Below are 22,570 nucleotides of genomic sequence, written 5' to 3' on the forward strand. Positions count from 1 at the left end.
AGAGCCCCTCAGCTTGGGAGCCGGTAGCCTGGACAGCCTCAGGTCTTCCCCCGGAAGAGCCCCTGTGCCCCTTGGCTTGGGAGCCAGGAAGCCTTAGAGTCCCCAGGCCTGACAACCTGAATCTGAGGAACCCCAGTCAGTGGGAGCCCCAGGGAAGGAGTCGCCACGCTGTGGAGCCGTGCTTTAAGGTGGGGCGAGGAGAAGTGTGGAAGATCTTGCTCCACCCCAACAACAGGTTCTTCAATGCACTGTGACCGAGCACTGCAAGCCGAACATGTGTCCCAGTGGTGGTCAGGCCCAAAACACAAGACAGTGGATGGGGGGCTGAGGCCAGGAACGAGCGGTCGCATGAGGCACATCTCCTGAATACGCCTGCAGCTGACATGCGTCGAGGGAGGCGAAGCACCGAAGGGAAGTTAAATGAGATTGAAAAATCTAAACTGGGAGCAAGCGGAAAGCAAAAAAAAAGTACCCATGCTGGCTGCCAGGTCTGACACCGTCGTGCGGAAAAAAAAAAAGACAGGTGAAGTGGCAGGGCTGTTCCAACGCCCGAGACCATATCCTATACTACATTTAAAGGGGCATCTCAAAGGTTCTGGTACCCTCCCCATGTTGGGGGACACCCACAAGGATGGAGGAAAGGGGACGGGACGTACTAGTCTGGGATGGTCAGACCAATCCAGTATGAAAGGGTATGCACAGCTGATGCAGGTGGATGAAGTCTAGGGTGTTGCCTTTGTTGTGCATGGGGGGGACAATTTGTTAAGGGTCCATGGAAGCGGTCAGTGCAAAAAGCGTGCTTGGAGTGTGGTTGTCAGCCTGTGGGGACATTTTAAAAAAAAGGAAAAAAAAAAGGCATTCATGTGCTCATTTGGCAGAGGAAAATAAGTTGGAGATGTCTGCAATGAAAGTCACTCCTGTGATGTGGTCTGTAGATTGGGTGGAAGGTGATGGATTGCTTGTTCGATAGAGGGAACCAGCAGACAATGGATTCAAATGACCTTGTTCTGGGACAGGCGATGATTGACCATGGGCAATCACTCCTGTGGTTGATTACTACTCTGCCTCCTGCCCATCCTGGCTGGTCAGCATGTTGGATGTAGTAGCCTTCGGTAGGATGTCATCGAAAATATGTAGGGAGAAAGCGGGCAACCATGTTCCAGTGATGAACAGGGCATCAAGGTTGTTGTACGAGTTAAGGTCAGCTATCTCTACACCATAGATTCAATGCCATCTCAGTTTCCCAGCAAGATAAAAACAAGGTTTTTGAAATGCTCATGAAGAAACACAAGGGATCAGAATAAAACCAGGTGGTTAGAAAGTACCACTGAACGGCCCAAAATAATTTCTAAAGAATCAAAGTGGTCAACTTCTGTGTAGATACATAGGTCCACATTTGCAATATAGACATTGCTTGCTGGTCTCTTAACTAAATGAAAGACAAAGACACCCTGAATATGACCAAGTGTCTGGAATTAGAGACTCAACGTCAGGCATATAAAGCAACCATCTCCTTTCAATAAAAAAAAAGGACAGCCAAGAATATACTCTAATTTTTCCCAAAACAACCTGACGTTTTAGCTACTAATTAAGCCCTACAGACATGGAATTCCATTTTGCCCTGGCACATTTGGCCCAGTCCTCCACCCACAGTCCAGAATCTCAATTAATGATACATCGCCAACACTAAAACAGGTAGCCAGTCTATACGTTGTTTTTCACCTTCAAACCTAAGAACCTGCTCCATTTGACAATCCCTCAGCAAGAAGTTAATTCCTTCTTTCATCCCCAGCAACGCCATCTCTCTAGGAGGGTGTAAAACACAGCAGCAAGAATTTGCATTGCACACATCTGACCACATTTTGCAGTTTGCAAGAAACACGTTACTTTCAAAGCCATGCTTTTGCTACACAAATCTTTAAAGTTATCAGAAATCAATCTTTGTCACAAAAGACGAGTCTATACTACGCTTTTCGGCCGCAAGCAGATCAGTTCCTTCATTCTGAAAATAATTTTCAAAGAGTATACATTTTAAACATTACAGCAACAATGCATATATAATCAGAAAAAACAACCTGAAACATAATGCATTATAATATGCAGCACATGGGAAATGTGATTCACAATGATTGGCTAAGCAAACAAAAGAGCGCTTTCAATATAGGAGTAAACACTGATGTAACCAAATCTGAAACTGATAAGACGGCTAAGCATGGTTGAATGGGTCTCACTCCCCACGCCATCAATATAGGGAGGAGGAATGTATTCCTCGGAACTGAAAAGATAGGTCAAAAGATAAGTGTAGCAAATCGTGCACGTTATACCAAGCGCATACAAAACTTCTGCCCAGTGATGCAATTATTCTGCGAAAAGGGTACAGTATCGTTTATAAATAGTAGATTTGCTGTAAAAACGAAGTGCCCTTCTCCTTAGGTTTGTGAACCACTGGGCGTAGCCTATCTTGGTAACTGCGGCGGGGAGGTTGTTATGGTAAAATTGCACGCTTTGTTTTTGCGATTCATTTCCCCTCCAATACGCAGTTATAAGTGTTTGGTTCCAGCCTACGCCCCTTATCCGACAAAAAACAAACAAAAAAAAAAGCATGGTGGCCGATCCTTTGCCAATGGCTCTCTAAAAGCTTTTTAAAATTGCTAAACATATTAATGTTACTGCGCTACAAATAAATAAAATACAAATCCTTTTGTTACCGGATATCCCTTCGAAATACCAGTCCCCCCCCCCCTCTGCTCTACAGCACAGATGCCATTGAGGCGAACAAATATCACTATAAACTCCCAATGCATGCAGACACTTATTCCATTTCACTTGATTGAGAAAGTGGAAAATGACATTTCCGTAATCTGCACTTACACTTCCCCCATAGGAGCATACGTAGAGCCGGTAATTGTGAACTCATTCAGGGAACAGCTGTCACCCTCCACTCTATCCAGAACGAACATCTATAGGTGGAAAAAAACAATGACACATTCAGTGATTACAGTTTGTTGACTGAACATATGGCGCTACGTTGCATTAAGCAGAAAATGTTCCTGGTAGCCCTTTGACCACCATCCCCAGACAACTGGAACTGACATTTTCTGTGGGTGAAACAGTGTTGTGTGTAGCCAAGGGAACATTCCACCATTGGTCACAGTTGTCATTAAGGCCCAGAAATTAAAATAAATTAACCACTCAATTAACGAATGAGGATTTCAACAATATAGCAAGTGGATGTGCAATCGAGATGGTGCCTTTAGCACAGAAACATCTGGTTTGGCACAATCCCATCCAACTGCAGTGCCCAATGCAACCCCCAGGACTCGGATAAAATCCATGTTACCAGCAATGTGCAAAATGTGCACTCGCCATTAGCTAGTTGACGACTCTTGGCTTGTGTTTGCAGACTATGTATGGAATGGAGGTGGCGCGTGAATATGGCAGGGTAGCGCAACTTGACATTTTTGCCACCAGCTATCAGTCTTCAACACATTGCAAGGTTACTTTATGGAGCGGTTGGGAGTCAATACAAAGCACATTTATGAAAAACAGTGCACTTTTAAAGGAGCAACAGCGAACAAAAATTGGATGAATTTAAAATACACAGGGGCTAGAGTTCTTCAACATGACTTTAGAAAAAGATTGTAAATGTGTGCTGGTTGGATCTCGTGGGTCAGTAACACTGGTTAAAGCATGATCTGATTTACATTTAACTTCACAGGTTTGAATTTACCCCCCCCCCCCCCCCGGCCACCTCCCCCCCCCATCTTCCAGCTCGTGGCTATTGGCCACATGTAAACACAGCAAGCACCAACACCAGCCTCTACGTGCCCAGCAACAGATTTGATAAGGAATCTTACTTTCTCAACTAGTCCCAGCCATAGGTAGAATCTCACTTTACATTGAAGTCTTTCCCTCTAGTTTATTTCAGCTAGGTCTCCTCTTCATCCTCCAGTTGCTATTTCTTTGATAATCCCCAACTCTTCACCAGCTTCAATTCACCCTTTAGCCCAACACTTCCATACTCCCCCAAAAAAACCTTCACCATTCAAGTAAAGCCAAAATGAAAAGCACTGCATAATGTGCTACTCAGGGAAAATACACCCAAGTATTTGTGATATGCATGATCAGACCTCACCCCCCCCCCCCCCGCCCCGCAAACGTGTACAACAAACATGCATGACTGCCTTCACCTGCCCAAAACAGCAACTCTACATATTCCAAGTAGGTATGGGCATCACCCTATGCTTGCGCTCCTTCACAACCTGGTTCGCTTATGTGCAATGGTGCACCTTTTCTGTACCTGCATCATTTCGTTTTTTAATTTGTATCCTCCTCGGTCCAAGTCAGATTACCACTTTCAATGCAAAGCGAAATGGCTCAGCATTTCATGCTGTAGTTAAACAATTCAGTACCATTTAGGAACATTAACATTCTTTTTTACAGAGACACCAAATGCAAACTGATAGCAAATGCTCCTTAGTTAACAGCTTCTTCCTTCCACTACTCCTAGTTTACCTCATTTCCTTTTCCTGTTGGTATTCTCCCTTCCGTTACACTTTATAACCTTTCCACGTCCATGTTTTCGCTGCAGCCCATTAGGTCTTTGCATTCACTATACAGACTTTACTCCAATTTTTAACCATCGCCCATCACACTTTCATGGCTTACCTTTCTCTTGCTACAGTCTTAGGCTTGTCTCAGTCAATCCACTTCTCTGCCCTTCAAGTATTCTTTCCCCATTTGCATCATTTCGCTTTTTGGCTTTTAGATGCACTCCGACTGTTGCAGGCTTATTAAGCTTGTGCACCCCGTGAGACATTGCATTAAGTCTGAGCAACCAGTTGTAGAGACCACTGTAGCAAAGCCAAATGATCAACGAGGCCAGAGGCAGGAGTGGCTGGGATAGAGAATTGTCTGCAAAGTCCAATGTCGTTCACAGACCAGATTATACGATCCTTTGCTATATAGACTCATGTAACGCATGCTTGCCCGACAGTGTAGTGAAGGGGTACAAGTTTCAAAGGTCAAGCTACTAGCCAGACCACAAAAAGTCACTCACACCTCCAAATGCAACTCTTGGTAGGACTCGGACCTTACCGTCTTGAAACGTTACTATAGAGTGGCTGAGAGGAAGTGGAGGGCATCAGCGCATCCTCTGACAAAGTGGCCTGTCGCCTGCTCCAAAGGCAATACTGTCTGTCCCGTCTAAAAAAGAGCCCACAGCCAAGCATGCATCTCTGCAGCCTCTACACAGTCAAACGCTTTAAAATCTTCAACGAGTTGGCCAATCCTTCTGCAGTCTCCACCTCTCCTGCTCCCTTCACAGGCCTTCTGTACGGCTCTGGCTTCTCACTTCACTAAAACTCAGCACATCCTGTCCTCTCTCTCCCCCCAACTCTCAGCCCATTTTGACCACCTCCCCCTCCACTTTGACTACATCGGACGATGTTTCTAGACAAGTCCGATCCATGACAGTGTTGTCCAAACAGGCGCTCACCTGCTCCTCCACAACCATCAAGGACCACATGGACCCCTCACTCCAGCCTTGGTCGATTTCTGCAATCACTTGCCACTGGAACTTTTCCCTCTCAAGCACTCCCTTGTGCACACCCTCGTTAAAAAGCCTTCAGCCGATCCTACCGGTCCGGCAAACCATCACCCATTCTTGAGCACTCCTTTCCTGGGCAAACTCCTGGAAAAGCTGGCCATATCCGCTTACTCTTCACACTGAATTGGTTGTCTCCATGACCATCAGCCTGGCTTCAGAGTCACTGATCTCGATACTAGCATTCCTTCTGGCCTCATCCTCGATCTTTCCTCTGCTGATGACATGGCCAATCACGCCATCCTCATCAATCAACTGAGAACCTGGGCATCATGCATCAGACTCTGGAGTGGTTGAGCTTCCTCCTGGACCATCCCTCCCAGGTCCAACTTGGGTGTTCTCTCCACCACCTCTCCCCACGTGTTCGCAGGGCTCCAACCTCTCACCCTGCTCTTCAATGTCTACCTGGCCCATTTGGCCCACCTGATCTGCACTAACTTTCAGTGTTATGTGGATAACTCACAGCTCTCTCAGGTTCCCCTGAGCCGCCTCTCATTCCAGACAGTCTATCCGCGATTGGTGCGACTCCAATACGCTCTGCCTTAATGCCAGTAAGACTGAGATCCTAAATGGGATCCCTGCTCCCACTTTCCCTCACTCTGGCAGCCCTCCATGGGCACTCTTCCCCAGCATTCCTGTTATGCAAAAAACCTTGGTGTCAGCTTTGACTCCATGCTTCAGACATTGCCAAGGCGGCCAACTACCAGTTGCACCTCCTCAGAGGTATTATTTCCTTTCTCACTTCCCCCGGGACTACTGCAACAGCCCCTCAATCTGCCTTCCTCTACTATCTGCCCTCTTCAACAAATCCAGAACAGGATTGTGAGACTTGTCCTCAGCCTCAAGCCCAAGGACTATCTCTATCCCTGAAATCGCTCCACTGGCTCCTGGTGGCTGCAATGATCAAGTGCAAGACCCTGTGCATCCTCCACAAGGTTTTCTGGAGCAGGGGCCCACTATACATCCAACTCTTCATAAATATCTTCCTTCAAGCCCTTCGCTCAGCTACCTCAAACTGAGGGTTAGACGCTTCTCCGGGCAGAGAGTGGGGGGTAGATCTCACTTCTCGGCAGGTGCCTCCCTCTGGAATGCCCCCCCCCCCCGTCAAACTTGAGCCAGACCACCTGAAGTTCCAGAAGCAGCTCAAGACCTTCCTTTTTCCCTCTGCTTTCCCTTTCCCCTGCTGACCTACCGATCTGCTGCGCAGACTGTTTCCTTGGCTACACTGTCTTACTGGGTACCAGGTTACTCCATGATCAGTCTTCCGTGCACTACCTCCGGGCCTACCGCACACTTGGGGGCTGTGACTGCATCCCCAGTCCCCTGCCTCCTTGCACTCACCCCGAGCTGTGCTGCCCTGGCTGCACTTCGAGCAGTGCTGCCCCGAGTGCACCTGCCCTCAGACTACAACAGTATAAATGCACCATCCAACAATAACTTTACTCGCATTGTAGGCATCAACCACAGTAGGAAAGGAAACTGTCCCGCCATCTCCTCGAGTTCCACAGGAGACACTCTTGTACCTCCCTTGCACTGCACAACACCAGTTACTTTAAGCAGTATAATACAGTGCATCTTGTTAAACATGGCCCTTACTTACCACTTAGTGTTGTGATGTTTCCAGGCCAGGACTGCCACCTACTTGCACCCTAGCTCTGAACACCTTGCAATGTAGTGGTAATCATTGCCACTTCACTGTAACAAGTGGTAAAACAATAAGCTATGAGAATTCAATATTTTCCAATGTACAATTAAGCAAATGTTACTATACTGAAGTTCAAACAGTAGCTGAAACGATAGCCTACGCTCTGAGCACACTTGCTTGCTGCATTAAGGGTCGCAACCTACATCCCCAAAGAGGTATTTTGTGGTGTTGGGCAGAAAGCAAGATACTAGAAATTCCCAATATACAGTCCCAATTGGGATGTGACCAACTACTAATTTGCATGTGCTATAGCCCCTTCTGAAACATGGCAACACGCTAAAGAGATTGAATTAGGCGAAAGGGCAGGAGTGTAAGGGAGAGAATACAGGCATACTTGGAGTAGAACACTGACAAAGTGAAAGACGTGCCTGCGCTGGCCAATAGTGTGGGAGCATGCAGGTCGAATGAGGTAAAGGGGTGGGGGCATAGACCAGCTTCGATAGGGCCATTAAACATTCCAGTCAGAGGCTACAAGCATCAAAACAGCTTAGCCACTGTTAAAGGATAGGTAAGATATGCTAGAAGGGTGGGGTTGCTAAAAGCACAGTCCATGCTAGTTTTGCCTAAAACTGCAAGTCTAAAATATTACAAAGGAAGGAATGTATGTGTCTTGGGATATTTGAGCATCCATTCAGTAGCAAGAGTAGGGTGCCTGGACAAGTGGCAATGCATTCAACAAAGGAAGAGCTTGCGATCTCACATGAGAGCCCATCACATTGGCGATTAGGGACACCAAAACAAAAAGGCCAGGGAACAAAGACATCCAACTTCTTCCGCAGGGAGGAACTGGATTGGTTCCAAGCATCGTGTGACTGAGCTATCCAAGGTCCCACCTGCTTATTTTGTACAAAAAGATTTAGTACCCAGATAGGTTGGGCCTTTAACTAGTGGGCTGGGAGTGGAGGACGCAAGTCGCCTTTTGTATGATAGCCCAAGACGAGCTGAAATGTTCCACTCGATAACTCATTCAGCCACACCACAAACACCAGGGTGATACCGAGCCAGCAATGGGGGTGGTGGGGCGGGGGGAATTGGGGGTAGAACACTCATTCTCGTGCATTTAATGGGTACCCAGCAAGCTCAGAGTGTCACCGCATTTAGTGAAAGGCCACTTAATGCATTTTTTGGAGGGGTGCTGGTTTAGGGATCCTGTAAAAGGGGATTTTGAGGCTTTGGTTTTAGGGGAAGGATATGGGGGTCTGGACCCCATATAAAATATTCAATAAGCAGTGACACGGCCATTGTGCCCAGATGCAAAAGATGTCATTTAAGGAGGAGATAGGGACTTCTATGCATCAATGGACAGGATTCGTGGCAGCACCTTTACTAGTAAATTACTGTAGAATTCAACTGATTTTGTCAAAGTCCTTCGTTGCTACCATTTCTTGGAACCCGTAAGGGGAGCCCATTTGTGTCCATCTTTCTGATTGGGAGGTACAAAGTTATAAGGCCCATAAAAAAAACCGTAAACTGATGAGACAAGCCCATAAGACCACAACAGCAAGTAACTGCGCGTAGTATTTGGGTCAGGGAACAAAATGTATGTCCGCTTCGGTGAAAGGCATCAAATGCGAGCCGCAACACTTGAAACCGGTTACCAAACAATGATGGCATTGACTGGAGTTCATGAGTCACAATACACAAACAGCAAGTGCAAACCATTTCTGGTGCGGTCTCGTATATAGGGGATGGGCAATGAAGTTAATGTTAGTCCCTCAGTCCCTCTCGAGCTCAGCTCCAATTCTGCTGTTTGCCCATTCGAAAGAATCCTTGGAGGGTAGTTCCTTCTGTGCTCATACAGTTTTAGACTAGAGGTCGATTAGGACCAGGGTAACCAGCATATTTTTGCCCCAGTGTTGACGAAAAGTTTTGGTGCACCAGTAAGATTCCACTTCTAGCTCAGCTAGGTTTTGAAACAAACTCCTCCAACCCCGCCCCCCCACCCCACCTGCCCCAACCCTTACTCATTTACAGACTCCCCCCTCAGTTAGGAGTCATTCAGATTGCTCCGGGCACCTGCTCAGATCAAACATCCATGCCCTTAAAGTTAAAAGGCATTTTAAAATACCAGACCAAAACAAAATTCATAAGCGTTTGCCCTGCTCCCTCAACACAAACTAGGACACTTCCTAAAAGCATGTTCAAAACTGTTCACCGCCACTTCGACTTAATACTTTTCCTGTCTACATTCCCTCCTCCACCCCCCCCCCCCACACACAGTTGGCGCTTTCTGCAGAAATAATCAGTACTCCCTAGAGTCTAACCTGTACTGTACATGCAACTGTTGTAATCATGCTGCAATGTCTTACTCATCACCATCGCTCCCAAGTACAGTTTGCCATCCACTCTATGATTAGATGTTACCTCTGCATCAGTGTTTCCGCTTTTACTGCAGAAACATAATTACTGAGCATTACGTGGGAATATCGGCACACAAATAACAGACTGTTTAAAGGAAGGTGGTCAGTGTAAGGTGTAGGGGAAGGGGGGGTAAGCCCAAGGATGTGTTGAACAATTCAAGCTAATCTGTGATATTGCAAATAGGTGGTAAAACCAAGAAGGCTGCGCAGGGTGCAACATTCATTTTGAAGGTATGTAAAGAGCAGGTGAAGACAGGGACCAGGAGGCAGACAACATTCCTTATTATAAAAGACTAATGCATTCAGTCTTGGCACCGAGGATGGGAGGGCACAGATACAGGAGTAGGGTAAGTGGGCAGATGAGTCCCTCGAAATATGGACAGCCTCGTTTCCGGTTTGAAATTATGCCAGAAGTCCCATGATGAGTGGCTAGGAAGGATTGTTGGCATGCAGGGAAATTTAGATCATACAGAGTGCCAAAGGGGGAATTTACTGAATGCCCTGCAGAGCATTTGATTCTCTGTGCTCAACCCCCCCCCCCATCAGATGACAGAGGCAGCTTGCATACGTATAAAAACTAGGCAGATGTGAGGCGATGAGAAAAGGGGTCGAGTTTTAGGAAAACTATCAGGAGCCGAAAAAGGAGATTGAAAGATCGTGGCCACAAAGGTGGGAGGTGGCGTGTTAGGCAGAAACCTGTGCAGTTCCCTCTGGGACCACTGCAAAAGATTTAGGACTACAAGTGTTTGGCAGTAAACCCACTTGGTAGCCGTCTGTACCACACAGATTCACTTGGTAGCTGTGGCTGAGCTGTCAGACCTCTCAAGTTAGGCAGCATACAGAGTATTCACAATAGGTCAAGAGAACACAGAACAAGTAACACCGACCAGGGCTTGGTGTAAAAGATATAATTATTTATTTAAAACCACATCTAGAAAAACACACAGGCACTAATAGTAAGCAATTCAAAAACACGGTCACTAAAAGATACACTCCCTTAAAAGAATATTAGACAAGTCTTAAGTAAAGCCCCAATTATTTTCAGACAGCGGTGAGCACTTAACGTAGATGGCACTCTAATTTGTTTTAAAAAGGGAGATAAGAGCAGAGAACAAGTTGAAACAGATCCCAACACTTTTACCAGAACATAAGAGGAAGGCAGAGTAAAACCGTGAAGTGAGAGTTCAAGAGGTCGGATCCACCTTCAGAGGATACAAACTAAACGTGTCCAAGATCACACGGTTGCAGTGCACAAGTCTTGTAAAGGTCCAAAAAGGAGTTGGACCAAAGAAAGGGACCAGTTAGAGGGTCAAGGCGGCCAGCCCAGTCCAGAAGGTTAAGGAGTTATTACCTTTTTGCAATCTTTAGAAAGGGAGGCCTGGCGGACACGGTACCTTAAAGTGGTGAGAACGCTCCAGCGGGGGCAGTTGTTCCTGGCAGCGGATGCAAGTTGGTGCTTCGTCCGGAGGAAGAGAGGATCTCGTCGTGGAGGAAGACAGGAGTCCGTTGCACTTCCAGGGAAGAAACCAGCCGCAGAGTTTCTCAGGCACAAGGAGTGGTCCGGTGATTCGCGGTTCAGTGGCGAGTGGCCATCAGGCTGCCGGGGTGCTTGGCACGGGCAGTTCGACCACAAACCGGGCTGGGGTGCGAAGAAAAAGGAAAACTGGTTGTGCCCACCAGTCAGGGGAAGAAGCCTCTCCAGCCGGGAGATCTTCTGTCATCGGGAAGTGGTGAGTCGGTTCTGCAGGGCTCCACCGGTGGCGTCGTCGTGGTAGGTCGGCTCAGCTTCTCCCTCGTCAGATTCTCAGGTCCTGTGGCGACTTCTGAAGTTCCAGTCTCCAAAACCCTGCTTTTATGCAGCATACCCCCATTCACTCAGCCTAGCTGTCAATCTAACATGCTAAATGGTGAGCCGGCCGGATCACCACTTGGGCCAATCACACAAGAGTGCGACTTGAGTTACCAAGGTAACTCAGTCCAGGGTGCCTAAACCCCCTCCGACACCCCCTGTGGTACCTAGACAGAGTGGCACCACTTATGAGGCTTCTGTGGAGAAGCCCGCCAAAAAGTGGAACAAAGGGCTCGACTAGAGTTGGAGTCACAGAAGAGAACAAACGCCATTTTTGAATAGAGTCTTGGCAAAAAATACCAACCGAAGAATTAATATTAATTAAATAAACCGGCGGTATGTTCGAGGCTATGAGAATTCAGTAATTAAAGTTGGTATCCTCGAACAATGGGAAAATCCCATAGGAAAATATTCGCGGTCGAATATAAAAAGTAGTTTCCACTGCCACCAGCCAAAACCCGATCGGGGGGACGGAGACGTGCCCCCTCGACTAACAGACCCCGGGGCAATTGAATTGCCCCGACCAGTACGTCTACAATATGATGTTTTGTACTGGTTTCTGTTAATTTGGGACTAGTAAAGCAAATGGTGACTTTACATGCCCTGGGAGACAGTAGTCAGTCCCAGGGTATGGAGTCTATGGTGGGGTGTCACTATGACACCCCTGTGTTACTGCATGGAGAGTGCTGTGTAACACATAGGAAAAACACATGAGACCCCATGGAGTAAAGGACCCCATAGCCCATAAAACACATTACCAATCACACGAATACCATGAATCATGTCCAAGAGTGGGAGAAAGTATCATTCTTGGCGGGAGGAAAAAAAAACAAAGTCCAGAAATCCAGCAAAGCTGCTGGGGGACTCACTAGGTTAGGAAATTCAGCCTAAAGAGAGAATTCTCCCTAACAGGGCGTAAGTGCAGAACTAGGTTTAATGCCTACTTCCTGATGTGAACTCAGGGCTTGAGAAACACCAACATTATTATTCAACTGCTCAGCAAACTAAGAGGGGGTGACACTAGTGATGGTCAAGTAGAAATTGCAATAGGAGAGATGGAAAAGGCAGCCGATGTAGAGCATGAACTGTGCAGAATTCATAACGTGATGAATGGAGTTTGATGGGCCAGTTAATAACACATGTCAAAGGCTTTAGTAAAGATCCAGTCGCAACTGCAGACCAACTCTTGTGTTGGGGTGGGGGGGTTTGGTCTTAAACAGTCCTCTGTATGGATAATGGTAGCATAATTAATCTATTCCTAAATCGTAACTACCACTAAAACATAACTACATTACACCCCACAGTGCACACAACGCTCAACACATTGGGTTTGATGTACCAGGCAATGGGCAGAAGTGCCCCCTTCATGAACAGGAACACCCTCTGAGATCACACAAAACACTAAAGCACAAATAGCTGAAAAAAGGACAGTTAGGGAGTTAGGGTGAATTTGCATTTTATGTGCCAATCCCCCTCAACCTGACACCCCCAGCAATTTTCATTGACTTCTGGGATGTGTTGCTTTATTACTTTATTGTCCGAGTGGAACTTTACCATCCACTCCTTGCTGAGATGGGAACCAGATTCTTTTCTGCTACTGTAATACTTCTTGATTTTAACAGAGTTATGCTTTCCTGCAAGTATTTCACTACAGGCATCTGTAATTCATTAATGCAGCACCCCATGTGCAGTGTTGCTGGAGAATCCCATGGGCTTCCCTTTATACTTGTGCATGAGTACTACTGTTCAAGGATAGTAGGATCCTTTTAGCTTACTTGCCTTTTTTTGTGGGATCAGCACACACCTTATGTGGGGTGCAACACCAACCCCATTTCCACTGCTCCTGTAACTTCTATAGTTACAGTAAAAGACAAACCTAAAAGGCAGTCGATACATGAGCACCATTTTTGTGTTACAAAGATTCATTTCACAGCTGCAGTACAGCACCCCATGGATAACCATTTCCCAAAAATGACCCCAGTCTATTATCGCCATTTTGTGTTCCTTCTGGGCCATTCTACCATTCCAGGTGGGGCCTTAGTTTTGCCTTTGGCAGGATCCCTTTGCGAAGCTCGCCAAGGCTCCAATGTGTCTGCTGAAGGAGGAAGTGCGAGAGGAGCCCAAAATTTAGCTGGCCATTGTCTGAGGGTATGCCTGGCTAGAACCAGTTTTAACTGGGCGGCTGGCTGTCGTGCAAGTACAGCCACCCCCAGGTGATGGACTGGCCCATAGGACTGAATGAATGGGTTCCTGCATATAAAACAAGGCTTCTGAGATAGAAGGGTAAGTTTACCAATTTAACTGAAGTGCTACAGACGACCAGAGCAACCTGCAGCACCTCGACCACCTTGAAGTATCTCGCTGGAACTTGGTGGCATCCGTGTGGACCTCCAGAAGCAAGAAACCTCTCCCGATTCCAACCAGCAGTGATAATTCGCTCCTGGTGCTGAGAAAAAAGCACCAAAACCAGAAACCGACGTGGGAGCAAGCAAACCACCTTTGCTCGAGAGTCTCCCTCTCGACTACTGCTGCTGCAGGAGCCCATCCAGGGCCCTCCCTATCACCACGACCAAGGACCAGGAGACCAGGTTTGCAGCTGTGCATTCAGCTGCATCATCTGCTTCACTCTCAGTTACTGTGGGGCTCTTGGTAAACTTACCTTAAGCAGTGTGTCAGGCATTTGCTTTTGGAGCACTGTTTCTACTGTTTGGGTGTTCACCCATTTCCAGTCACACAGGCCTAACAGCCCGCACCCCTTCAGGGAGGCTTCTCCTAAACTCATGTAAATGAGTTATTTTAAAAAGAACTTGTTACCTACTTATGCTAAGAAAATTTGCTTCCCTATTGACTATGGCAATGCTGGTTTTCTAACAGTAAATTTTCTAACCCTCTTGGGTTGGGCAATGCTGGTTTCCCTCAAAACCTGAACTGAAGTATTCCTTTCCAGTTGGGGAAAAGACTGCCTAATCTTCACAAGAGTCGCTATAGTATTACTTACCTGCGATTGTTGCCCTTTACATTCTTGATTTATAATCCAATAATAGTTAACTTAAAAAGAGCTTTTACTTACCTGCCTGAAGTCACTCCGTGTGTGGACATGAAAAGTACAAACGTTACTCGTCTGCTTTATTTTTCCTCATTATAAATGTACGTATAATGTTAGTTGATACAATATTCCTTTAGTTTATAACTGCCTTGTGTATATAAATATAAAATAAACTCCTATTTGATATAACTACAAGTGTCTAAGCGTTTTTTTGGGTCTATGCATGTTCTGATTTCTGTGTACTGATCTACAGCTCATTCCTCTTCCCAAGATGAGCCTGGCTGCGCTGCCACTACCAACCTTGGTTAGTACATGCCTATATTAGAAATTGGGGTTCTAAAACCAAGGGATAAGTCTTGTAGAGTCCAATCTAATTGGACTTTACAAAAACGTACCAAATAATTAACATTTGTGGCACATCTAGACACGGAATAGGCATTTGTCAGGATCTGCAATAATGGCTATGTGATGGCAACAGATACATAAAGGTGTGTTACGTGGGTATGGAAGAGCAGTTGCCTGGTTATGCAGCCCATTTAATACCTATAGACCAGCCTAAAAACCCTGGCTTGGTTTTTGACAAATTCAGTGCAAGGAATCATAAGAAACCTAGTTGCTTAAGCTACTGGTTGAAAGCTTAAGCTCAAAGACATCCCACAAGGATGTTTTGGGCAGGTAGTTGGAGGGAAAGGCCACAAGTATTACATGGTTATGGGCAGTTAATGGGTGAGTAAATAATCAAAGACCCATATGCAGAGTGTCCCTCACATGCCATCTCGCTCCAAGTGAATAGTTTTAGCTTCAAGGTGGTGCTTCCCATCCGAGACCAAAAAATAAAAGCACACCAAATGGCTATATCTTCACCAGCCACTTAAACAGCAGTCGTCATACAGAGTTCACCACAGACTGCTTAATCTGCCCAATGACCAGCATTATTGCTCCAGCACCTACAGTATGCCAGTGTGGCCTGTATCAAAACTCAGTGCAGCAATACAACCCAAATATCCGACAGAGCTACAAGGCCAACCAATGGCAGTCGAGCACTAAAATCCCAAACACCATTTTTATTTTGGTAAGATGTCCATAAAACTAAAAGCCAAATATCATATGCTTACTTCAGTCGGGGGCATCAAGTCCAAGAAAGTGACTCCTACATGCAGACTTAACGAAATATGGCAGCGATGCAACATAATTCAGGTTTATTTTGTTTATTTTACTTATATAGCGCACCTAACCAAAGGGTATCTGGGTGCATTACAGTTGCTAGGTTACTTAGGCATTCTACACAGATTACACAAAGATCAACATTTTACAGATAGATTATTTACAGTTTTACACATAGGTCAGAGTATACAGAATATAGGTCCCACCCTCGCCACTTGTAATTGGTTGGAAACGTCAGGTGTGTGCCTTGGCTCCAGCAGCCATTTTCCATTTGCTTTGTGGACGGATCTGGTAGAAGAACAAGTTAATTCTTACCTTATAACGTTCTTTCGATGGGATGTTCCTCCGACGTATTCTTTATCTTAGATATCTCTTTCCAGCTTTGCTGGCCTCGAAAAAATTCTCTAGAGGGTGCTGCGCGTCGACGTCCGCTGAGTCGATGTCCCTCAACAGCCGCCGTATTGACGTCGACGTCATCCTGCCTATAAAGGCCGCGCGCACCGTCCGTTGCTCAGTTCCGTTTTGTAGCCCACAATAATTCTTTCTGGACTAGACTAATCACCCTGAAGGAGCGTAAGCTGCAACAAGGGAAGTAGTACTGCAGGGATGGATGGGAGGGTTGATAAGGAATACATCGGAGGAACATCCCATCGAAAGAACGTACAAGGTAAGAAGTAACTTGTTCTTCGAAGGGATTGTGTCCTCCAACGTATTCCTTATCTTAGATAGGCTCCCATAGCAGTATTCGGTTATTGGAGGTGGGAGTACTGACTTCATGCTTCCTCTTATTGATGAATAGAGTGCAATACTGCCCTTCCAAACCTAGTCTCTTGACTGGAGGAGGAATCCAAGTTGTAAAACCGTGTAAAGGTATGGACGGGCGACCATGTGGCAGCCGCACATATGTCTCTAACCGGCACTCCTCTTTTGAGGGCCGATGAAGCTGCAATACCTCTGGTCGAATAAACCCTAAGATTTTGAGGGGGCTCTTTTCCTGCCAGTTTATAACATTCCAAAATGGCTAAAATGATCCATCTGGAAATGGTCTGCTTAGTTATCGGTAACCCCAGCTTGTGACCTGCGTAGCCTACAAACAGCTGGTCTGCTTGTCTTAACCTAGCCAGTCTACTAATGTAAAAACTTAAAGCCCTTCTTGGGTCCAGCCTGTGTAACCTCTCCCTCTTTCCCCGCATGAGGAAGAGGATAGAAAGATGGAAGGGTAATCTTCTGAGTGATATGAAATTCAGAAACCACCTTTGAGAGGAAATTAGGCTTCACTTGCAGAACAACTTTGTCTTTGTGAAAGATTGTATGAGGGGGTTTACAAGAAAGAGCTTGTAACTCGCTCACCCTTCTAGCAGATGTAAGTGCTATTAATAAAACAGTCTTAAGGGTAAGAAATCTTAACGAACAAGAGTGGAGTGGTTCGAAAGGTGTGCCCATCAGGAAAGTTAGGACTAAGTTTAAATCCCATAGGGGAACCTGGAATGGTCTTGGGGGATAAACGTTAGTTAACCCCTTTAGAAACTGTATTACCAAGGGTAACTTGAAATAGGATGGTTCTTCCGCAGTGCGCTTAAAGATGGATAGTGCTGCGAGATAGCCCTTGATGGTGCCAACTTGAAGGCCTGAATTCGCTAAATAAAGTAGGAAGGACAAAACCATTGTGTACCACATGAAAAGGGATCGATATTCTTCACCATCTGCAAAATCTGTTCCAACGGCAGCGGTATAAAGATTTTGTTGCTGGCCTTCTTGCCGAAAGCAACACCTCCATAACATCAGGGAGGTCCCAATCCTTGTACCTCAGCCTTTCAGAAGCCAAGCGTGAAGGTTGAGGGTTTTGATGTCTGGATGGAGAACCTGACCTCCCTTCTGTGAGAGCAGATTCTCTGAGTGGAAGTCGAATTGGAGGGCAGATGGACAAGTCTAGAAGGTCCGGGTACCACGTTCTCCTGGCCCAATCCGGGGCAATTAGGATCATTGTTTTCCGGAATCTTCTCAACCTCCTGATCATTTGAGGAATGACAGGGACCGGTGGAAACGCGTACAGAAGCAGAAACTCCCAGTCCACTATGAACGCGTCTCCAAGAGCTCCTCTCGGGGGGAAATTCCCTTGAACAGAACAGATCGCACTTCCTGTTGACACTGGTGGCGAACAGATCCACCTGAGGGGTTCCCCAAAGGGCGAAGATCTCTTGAAGGACTTCCTGAGCTAGTTCCCACTCGTGGGAGACTGCTCTGCCTGCTCAGAGCATCCGCTGTCAAGTTCTTCTCTCCGGCTAGGTGAACTGCTGATAGAGATTCCTTCTTGGATTGCCCAAAACCAGAGCTGCATCGCCTCTCTGCACAGAGGTAGTGATCCTACGCCTCCTCTTTTGATGAGGTAATGCATGGCCACTTGTTGTCCGTCATTATCAGGACATTCTTTCCTTGTACAGATGGCAGAAAAGCATTCAGCGCAAGTCTGATGGCCCTCAGCTCTAACAGGTTGATATGTAGTCTGGACTCCGATGGAGACCAACGACCGCTGATGGTCAAGTCGTTGGTGTGGGCTCCCCACCCCATGAGTGAGGCATCCGTGACTACGGTTATCTCCGGCCAGGGTTGCCAAAACTGCTCTCCTTTCAGATTGTTCTCCCGACAGGCCCACCACTGAAGGTCTCGAGCCACCCTGTCGGGAACCTGAAGAAGATCTGTCATTCTCCCTGAGAATTGTGACCACTGAGTTCAGTGCCCACTGGAGGGATCTCATTCTCAGGCGAGCCTCTGGCACTAGGAAAATGCAGGATGCCATGAGGCCTAGCAACCTCAAAAAGTCGAAGGCTGGGAGACGTTGGGCATTTTGAAACTTGGTAACCATCTGTAGAATATCTTGAGCCCTCACCTCTGGTGGCGAGGCTTTTCCTAGGGAAGTGTCCAGGATCGCTCCGATGAACTTGAGTCTCTGCGATGGTATCATTTGTGACTTCTTTAAATTGAGGGAGAAGCCCAGTCTGTGAAGGGAGTGGCAAACATGATCTAGCTGGATCTGAGCTTGTTCCGAAGATACAGCTCTGGTCAACCAATCGTCCAGGTAGGGGTAGACGTGAATCCCTTCCCTCCTTAGACTTGCAGCCACTACCGAAATTAACTTGGTGAAGACCCTCGGGGCGGAGGTCAGCCCAAATGGCAGCACTCGAAATTGATAATGAGAGTTGTCAATTGCGAACCTCAGGTATTTCCTGTGTTTGAGATGGATTGGCACATGGAAATAAGCGTCCTGAAGGTCCAGAGATACCAACCAGTCCTGGAACTTAAGGGCCTGAAGGATCTGAGAAAGAGTTACCATCTTGAATTTGTCTTTCGAGGAATTTGTTCAATTCTCGCAAATCCAAGATGGGTCTCAGTCCTCCGTCTTTCTTTGGAATGAGAAAGTAAGGGGAGTACCAGCCCCTGTTCCTCTCCGCTACAGGTACCGGTTCTATGGCACCTTTCTCTAGCAGGTCTAAAATTTCCTGCAAGAGGAGCGGATCTGGAGCTTTTTGAGAGCTGATCCCCAGTGTATGACTGAGGTATGCTTAGGAGAGGCAGGCAGTAACCTTGTGCAACTGTCTCCAATGCCCAAGCATCTGACGTGATAGCCTGCCATTCCGCCAGATGTGGCGTTAACCTGCCTCCTACAGGTGTCTTGTGAGGGAAGTCCTCAGAGTGGTTTTGGGGCGGCTGATGCAGATGCCGATGGTAAAGAGGCACCTGCTGTTGCTGCGGCTTTTGAATATCTACCCCGTCCACCTCGGGTAGTTCTTTGTCCTCTTTGAGCCGGTCGTCCTCTACCTCTTCCGAATGCGGAGTAGAAGTGAAAGGACTTGCCTCTCGCAGAGGTTCCTGTGGGACGAAAAGGTGCCTGACGGATTGCAGCGCCTAGGGATTTTGCTGCTGCCTTTGATGTTTGCAGTTTTTCTAAACTGTCATCCGCCTTTTTCCCAAACAAAGAAGAGCCATCAAATGGCATGTTCAAGAGCCTGGCTTGCACATCTGGGGCAAAACCAGACTTTCTGAACCAAGCAAATCTCCTGGTTGTTGTACTTGCCGCCATTGCTCTGCTGATACTGTCAGCTGAATCAATGCCCGTCTGGAGGGATTCGCACATAGCGTCTTTACCGTCCTGTATGATATTTAGGAACGCTTCCCTTTCTTCTCCCTCCAGGATGCAGTCAGCCGCTATAGAAGCACACTCCCAAAGTGTATGGCTAAATCTAGCAAGGGTGCAAGTAGCATTAATAGATTTTAACGCCATGCTACATGCCGAGAAGACTTTTAGCCCTAGCATCATATTTATCGTCCCTGTCCTGTGGGACGGTAGGGTAAGCAGTCTTGATGTCAGTAGAAGATGCTGCCTGTACCACCAGACTTTCTGGGGAAGGGTGTTTGGACAAAAACTCCGGGTCTGCAGAAGATACCCTGTATTTAGTAGACAGTTTTTTTTTAATTTACTGCCGGGACGACATCTGGGGTTTCCCAGTTCGTCATGATTTTCCTTTGAAGAGCTTTATGAAAAAGGTACTACAGGATCCTCCTGTGGACCTTTATCAAGAATATCTGTGAGGTCATCCTGTTGGAAAGCCTGTGAAGGTGTTGACCACCCCATAAATTCTGTGATCCTGGCCATTAAGGCTCTGTAAGGGGTTTCAGCATGCTCCCCCGGGTCTGGCTTAGCGAACTCCACCTCAGGGGAAGTGTCTAAACCACTTGCCTCATGTAAGGAATCATGGAGTTCCTTTAATCTGCGTTCCTCAGAGGATAACTCCTCTTGAGCTGGGGTTGCAGATCCCTGCAACTCAAATGTCTCTTCTTGGTCAGATAGTTCTCCCTCTTCCATAATTGAGGACATTGTTCTCAATTGGTCTGAACTCACAAAGGGTGTGAAACCCATCTCCAAGGCAGAGGGTGCCAAACTTGTTGTAATCGACCTCGAAAACGGCGATGTCGTCGACGCCGACGTCTAAGGCTTCGAACGTGGCGTCGAAAACAAAGGCGGAGGCCTCGAGGTCCTCGATAGAATTGGAATCCTGCTTGAGGATGTCGACAATCTCGACGACATCGTCATCGAAGACCTGGGAATAGCCACTGGGTGCGCCGCAAGCGTGACTTTCCTTGGCATAGACGCCGGTGTTGAGGATGGCGTCGAGTCGACAGACCCGTGTGTCGAAGGTCCCTTCGACAACGGCGTTGAAGACACTGACCTCGCCGGAACCTTCGAAGAAGGATTTGAGGTCTTAACTTTACTCGAGGGTTCGTCAAGCTTCCTTCGCCGGGTACTGCGACTCGCGGCGTTTTGGACCTTCGGGTCTTTCGACCAGAGCATCGCTCTCGGCAGTCTTCGAGGGGGTCGAGGCCGCTTTCTCGAAGACGCTCATCATATTTTTTCAGAATTCCTCCCATTCAGCCCGGGAACTATGTTTCGTGGGGCAAGGGATTATCTTAGGTGAAACAGAGGAAGAGGACGAAGAAGGGGATCTTCGACGTCTCTGCTTCGATCTCGAGGAGTGATGGGACCCGCTTCGAGAACTGGAGCGCGAATGGTGACGAGGAGACGAATGTCTCGACTTTGTCGAGGAAGAAGAAGCTTTAGAAGTCTTACCTTTTTCCAGCTTCCCCCTACACTCCTTCAGGGCCTTAGCTGTCATACAGTCCTCGCACTCCGAACAATGGTGTTCAGCTCCCAAACACCACAGAAACTCTGAGGGTCAGTCAGCGACCTCTTTTTTCCACAGTCTCGGCACTTTTTAAAGCCGGACCGAGGGGTCGTCGGTTCCGACGAGGAAGCCATCGAGTATGGATCGAATATCTCGAGGAAATCGGCTTAATTCTCTACGAGCAACGATATTCCGAGGCACTGAGTAAGCGCGGAAAAACGGAACAGAGCAACGGACGCTGCGCATGGCCTTTATAGGCAGGATGACGTCGATACGGCGGCTGTCGAGGGACATCGACTCGGCGGACGTCAACGCGCAGCGCCCTCTAGAGAAAAAATTTCCGAGGCCAGCAAAGCAGGAAAGAGATATCTAAGATAAGGAATACGTGGGAGGACACAATCCCTTCGAATAACCACTTTGGAAGCAGCTTTAGGGGCAGTTTAATGCGGACTGAGTAGTTGCACAATGATTGTAATCCATTTTTGGCCTGCTTTATGTACTCTACTGGAGTAGTGCGAGTGTTGCGCCCATCCCAGCTCCATTTAGCCCAATTGTGTTTTATTAAAAGTTTTGCTCCCCCAGGCCCCTGGATGTCCGTGTCTCTTCCAGCCTCCCTCCACCTCCCACCTCCTATCCCGCCCACCGCCCGCAATTGGGTCTCTGCCAGGTCATAAGTGACCTCTCCATGGCAGCCCTCTGCCCGTGCAACCCCTGCAGCGAAAGGCCCAAGGCAAAGGGTGGCTCCAACAGAGGCGGCTCCAGATGATGTCTTCAGGTGTCCGCAGGGGAAGCCAGCAACCATCAAAGTAAGTGTGGCATGGGTGGGGAGTACAGCAATTACTCTACTCCGGAAAACCCTGCATTACCTCTGAATTGTGATTGTTGCCAATGCCACACAGTTAGAATAGTGAACATTAGCCCGCATCACATCTAGACAGGATTGCGAATGTCAGCAAGTGCAACACTTGGATAGAAGAACACATTATCAGTAACTTCAACCTAGTAATTGCTCCTGCTGGATTGTTTCATAAATCCACGCAAACACTCCCATCCCATAGAATTATGCTTACTCTCTACTCTACACCATCACACAATTAGAATGCAGCTATACCCCTGATCAATGTGGCCTAGCTGTTCACATACAAACATTACCCCATGAAATA

General features: G+C 47.1%; 1 protein-coding gene across 3 annotated transcripts in view; it reads right to left on the reverse strand.

The window, feature by feature from the left end:
- Window positions 1–22,570, reverse strand: part of ATP2A2 (ATPase sarcoplasmic/endoplasmic reticulum Ca2+ transporting 2) — a 554,378-nt gene that overhangs the window by 220,057 nt on the left and 311,751 nt on the right. For all 3 annotated transcript variants that reach the window (XM_069619558.1, XM_069619557.1, XM_069619556.1), the window contains exon 9: window positions 2,872–2,960. In XM_069619558.1, the coding sequence (XP_069475659.1) occupies window positions 2,872–2,960 (89 nt within the window). The remainder of the gene's footprint in view (window positions 1–2,871; window positions 2,961–22,570) is intronic.

This window comes from Ambystoma mexicanum, chromosome 10 (genome assembly GCF_040938575.1).
Source record: "Ambystoma mexicanum isolate Mex_15411 chromosome 10, UKY_AmexF1_1, whole genome shotgun sequence".
Taxonomy (NCBI): Eukaryota; Metazoa; Chordata; class Amphibia; order Caudata; family Ambystomatidae; genus Ambystoma; species Ambystoma mexicanum.